At 35.3% G+C, this 4,754-nt stretch overlaps 1 protein-coding gene across 3 annotated transcripts; it reads left to right on the forward strand.

Annotated features, from left to right (window-relative positions):
* Nucleotides 1-654: 654 nt before the first annotated feature.
* LOC142606869 (cysteine-rich receptor-like protein kinase 3) lies at nt 655-4,251 on the forward strand. Of its 3 annotated transcripts, none has more exons than XM_075778241.1 (7): nt 656-1,575; nt 1,982-2,092; nt 2,304-2,443; nt 2,533-2,743; nt 2,848-3,076; nt 3,356-3,500; nt 3,611-4,251. In XM_075778241.1, the coding sequence occupies exons 1-7, from the start codon at nt 783-785 to the stop codon at nt 3,845-3,847; spliced, it is 1,866 nt and encodes a 621-aa protein (XP_075634356.1). In that variant the 5' UTR covers nt 656-782; the 3' UTR covers nt 3,848-4,251. The 3 variants fall into 3 exon arrangements, with proteins under 3 accessions (XP_075634364.1, XP_075634356.1, XP_075634349.1); XM_075778234.1 differs by having other exon boundaries at nt 657-1,575; nt 2,842-3,076; XM_075778249.1 differs by lacking the exon at nt 3,356-3,500 and having other exon boundaries at nt 655-1,575; nt 2,842-3,076; nt 3,611-3,806.
* Nucleotides 4,252-4,754: the final 503 nt, after the last annotated feature.

Here is a 4,754-nt window from a genome sequence, read left to right on the forward strand (position 1 = left end):
GTCTGTGCTTGTATTTGGTGGTGGTTGATTTGTGTTTTGAACTCCAGACACTTGAAAATTTTTGTTTTACAAATATAAATCGAGTTTCTAAGACTCGATTTCCAAGTGGACACCACATGGAAAAAGTGTCAACTCAGACTTGATCAGATAATGAAAATCGACCCTCAAAGACTCGATTTTTAGGTCCAAAATCGAGTCTTCTAGACTCGAGATGTTAGTAAAAAATATAGTTTTGTAACAGTGCCTACTAATTATATTGTTTGGAAAACAGGGTTAATTCCCAATTTTGCCCCGAGTGTAGGCATAGCATTCCTGCACTTTGGACTAGTAATTAAGTTAAAGACCCTGTTAATTGGTTATATAAAATATTTTTCCTACACTAAGTGTGTGTTTGGATACCGCTTATTTTGCTGAAAACTGAAAATAAAAAAATAAAAAAAATTTATGAGTTACTGTTTACTACTGTTAAACACTATTCATTTACCTTAATGCACTTTTCATGGGTGCAAGAGGCGCTGGTAAAAAAAAATAATAATAAAAGCCAAAAATGCCAGCCACGTGACCCTGGAAAGCAATCCAAACGGAGCCTAAGTTTGTCAATTATCTTTGTATTTGTGACATAATAAGAGATCATGACAGAAACTTTTTTCTCCACTACTTAGATTTCATATATCAGTCTTTGACTTCAATTTCCCAACTAAGATTTCATATAATTCCCAACTCTTTCAGCCAAGCACAATGCATGTTGTTCAATTATCAACAATTTTATATCCATTTTTCTAATGAATATTCTATGTCCAACTTCAATGTCTTACTCTTACTCAATCTTTGTTCTTCTTATCTTCTTACGTTTCTTTGTAAATCCTTCTCTTTCTGACCCAAGAATCACACACGCTACTTCCATATGCAGCAACAGAACTGCCTCAATTCCTGAGCGCGAAAGCTTCATAGCAAACTTCGTGGCAACCATGCTTACAGCTACCCGTCTAGTTGCCACACAAAGATATGCAGCAGTGGTGAATGGGACAGGTAATACCACAGTTTATACGTTTGGTGAGTGCATGAAAGATCTCTCTCAAACAGACTGTAATCTCTGCTTTGCGCGGTGCAAGACTTTGGTCCAAATGTGCAATCCATTTTCAAGAGGCAGACGTGGTGGCAGGCTTTTCTTGGACGGGTGTTATGTTAGGTACGATGATTACTCTTTCTTCAATGAGACTTTGGATGTGCAAGACACAACCGTGTGTGAGACACAAGATTTTGTGGGGAACCATACTGTTTTTGCCGCTAATGTAAAAGTGTTGGTGAGGAATTTGAGCGTGGAAGCACATAAGAAAGATAATTTCTTCGTGGGGTTTGTGAATAAAGGAAATATTACAGTTTATGGGTTGGCTCAGTGTTGGGAATCAGTAAGTGGGAGTGCTTGTGAGGATTGCTTGGCCAAGGCGGTCTCTAACATTGGGTCATGTACTCCAAAGGAAGAAGGGAGGGTCTTGAATGCTGGTTGTTACATGAGGTATTCCACTCAAAAGTTTTATTATAATTCGAGTGATCTGGTTGGAGGACATAATCATGGTGAGTTTTGTTTCTTTTTTCTTACTTTGATTCTGTTTGGATTTGTAGTTTCTTTTTTTAGCTCGTCAACGCAATTAGTCTTACTTTTTTCTTATTAGGTTCATCAATGATTTGTGTTGGAACTGTGTTTTAACTCTAGAGTTGAGAGTTTGGTCTTCAATCTCTATCTAGAATTCTCTATGAACATAAACCAAATTGGTAACTGCATAAGCACTTTGTTATCAATATGATAGAAAACCCCTTCAAACATAAGAAAAATTCTACTAATGACCCCACAATCAATTTGTATAATTATCCTGTCACAGAAATTAGAATTCTTTTCGCTTACTTATATACATTTAAAAAGTGCTTTAATTTCATTTCTCATTAATATTGTTTACAAAGTAATATGGTTAATCTTTGTTAGAAAACCTCTCTGCTATTACTTTGGCTGTGACGACTTCAGCTTTGGCTCTCGTGTTGATTATCACAACTGTTGTTTTTATTGCGAGGAAGAATGTATTGAGGAAGAGGAAAGGTACATATGTTTTATATTTAGATTTTGAAGGACTATTTGTGATTCGCTTTTAATCTTAAGTGGTTGTTCGGTTGATCAGCCTTATGAAATGGAGGTTACTGGTTCAAATTTCCCACTCCCTTTGCAACCATATTCACTCATTCAAAAGGTAAAAGATTATGTCTTAATTATTGAGTTAATATATAGCCTATTTTTATGGCATTTGTTTCAGGGAGAAAGCAATTAGGAGGTCTATTGTCCAGCTTATACAAGTCCAAACTCAATTTTTCATATGAAAGTCTAGAAAAGGCGACAAATTACTTCCACAATTCCAATAAGCTGGGACAAGGAGGTTCTGGTTCAGTTTACAAAGTAACTTCAAGTTTCATTTTCAACCGTTTTTGAAGGAATAAGAATTTTGTACTTAAAATTAACTAGGTAGATTTCCTTGTGTTATTCAGGGAATTTTACCAGATGGAAAGGTTGTCGCTATTAAGAGGCTCTTCTTCAAAAATCCACAATGGGTGGATGATTTCTTTAATGAAGTCAATTTGATCAGTGGCATCAATCATAAAAATCTAGTGAAGCAGTTAGGATGCAGCATTACAGGTCCTGAAAGCCTTCTTGTTTATGAATATGTGCCAAATCAAAGCCTTCATGATCAGTTTTCTGGTAGTAATCTAATCTTAAACTCCTATTCACGTAAGAATATTGCTCTTTCTTATTCAGTTCATTTACTTGCCCTCCTTTTGATTTGACTTTTGAGTTAGTTAAAGAGAATCTTCGGCTGCTAAGGTGGGACGTAAGGTTTAAGATCATATTGGGAACAGCTGAGGGCTTGGCTTATCTTCATGAGGAATCAAATTTGAGAATTATCCATAGGGACATAAAATTAAGCAATATTCTGCTTGATGGGGATTTCGAGCCAAAGATTGCAGATTTTGGACTTGCTAGATTATTTCCAGGAGATAAGACTCACATAAGCACTGAGATTGCTGGCACACTGTAAGTGCCTAGACCTATTTTCTTTCCATCTTGCACTTATTTTCAGTTTTGGCACTGTGTAGGAATGTGTAAATTGGCATCACTATTACTAGGAGCATATGCCTTGTCGTCTACTTTAAATCTTTGTTATGCATTGGTAAATACCATTCACCTTGGGAACAAAAAGAGTGCAGTACTCTTTCGTCTTTTCTGTCATAGATTGGCAATTTTCCTCACTGCTATGCAATATTGAAGCTATTATCTCTAATTACATATCCATTTCTCAATATACATCTTTAGAGGTTACCTGGCTCCAGAGTATATAGTTCATGGCAAGTTAACTGAGAAGGCGGATGTTTATAGTTTTGGAATTCTTGTCCTTGAAGTTGTATGTGGGAGGAGGAATAATTCATTTTCTCAAAATTCTCATTCTATCCTACAAATGGTAAATCTTTTTACCTGTCATACCAACAATTCATGTTTCAGAGAAATAATTTTCTTTTTTCAAGAATCAAGACTGAAATCATTAACAAAACTTTTGTATTTCTTTATAAGGTTTGGAATCTTTATGGAACGGGTAAGCTATGTGAAGCTGTTGATCCAGTCTTAGATGCTAATTTTGAAGAAGTGGAAGCTTCCCGATTACTTCAAATAGGGCTGCTTTGTGCACAAGCATCAGCAGAGCTAAGGCCATCAATGTCAGTAGTTGTGAAAATGCTAACTGATAATCATGAAATTCCTCAACCAACGCCTCCACCGTTTATTAATTCTAGCATTGGAGAAAGTGGCTAATTTGTTTGACACAACATGATAGAAGATGTTTGATAGAGCCTAGAAGAACATGTTACTTCAAAAATAACCTTACTTTATGCTCTTTCATAGGAACCCCATGTCACCAGGTGTTGCTGTTGCCAACTCCAAACTAATGGCTTTTCGAAACTTCATTCTGTTGTGTTTCCTTCTTGAATTAGTGCAGAGGATGCTTTGCTCTAAAGATGACATTATCCTGACCTTATATGGCTTAGGTGATTAGGTCAGTTACTTCTGTTTGTAATAGTCCTTGGTGATCCTAGTGAATATCTTTCGATACAAAGTGATTTAAATGCTAAAAATACTGTTTTAGAATTAGATTGTTGTCACTTTCCTAGATATTTTAACAAGACCTATATATATTGTTTCACATTTTTTGTTCTACACTCCATATATACAATGTTCATAAGTTTACACTTTTTTTTTTTCCCGAGAATCATTGAATTCAGTATGACTATACTCAAAATTGGATCAGCAAAAAAAGAAAAAGAAAAAGGAAATAGAAGCAATTTAGAAGTTTTTTCTCCACAATCGAGGCTAGGGTTGATATCATAGGATTTCATATGCACTCTCTGCTGAACTATAAAGTTTCAAAGAAGAGCCCATGAGCAAAATAGGTAGGAACTGCGGTGGTTTGGTTTGGTTGGGATGGAACGGATTGCTTTAGGTCTCTATATTTTGGGCTATAATTTTTGGGCTCTACAATAAATTCAACAAATAAACTTTTATTATCCTAAAAGCTAAGAATTAAGACTTGTTTGATTCCAAAGAAAATTAATCCATAAGAAAGGATTTTTTATTTTTTATACATCGATAGTTGAGGGTGAAGGATCTAAACTTTGAATGCATACATTGAAAATATTAGGATGTGTCAACTAATTGAACTACA

Source organism: Castanea sativa, chromosome 1, assembly GCF_040712315.1.
Source record: "Castanea sativa cultivar Marrone di Chiusa Pesio chromosome 1, ASM4071231v1".
NCBI lineage: Eukaryota > Viridiplantae > Streptophyta > Magnoliopsida > Fagales > Fagaceae > Castanea > Castanea sativa.

Excerpts from the sequence above, each read along its gene's own strand:
- LOC142606869 (XM_075778234.1), top strand. The coding sequence starts at position 783 with ATGAATATTCTATGTCCAACTTCAATGTCTTACTCTTACTCAATCTTT. Across the intron at positions 2,093-2,303 it reads TGTATTGAGGAAGAGGAAAG|GGAGAAAGCAATTAGGAGGT; the intron begins GTACATATGTTT and ends CATTTGTTTCAG. Across the intron at positions 2,744-2,841 it reads CCTTCATGATCAGTTTTCTG|TTAAAGAGAATCTTCGGCTG; the intron begins GTAGTAATCTAA and ends CTTTTGAGTTAG.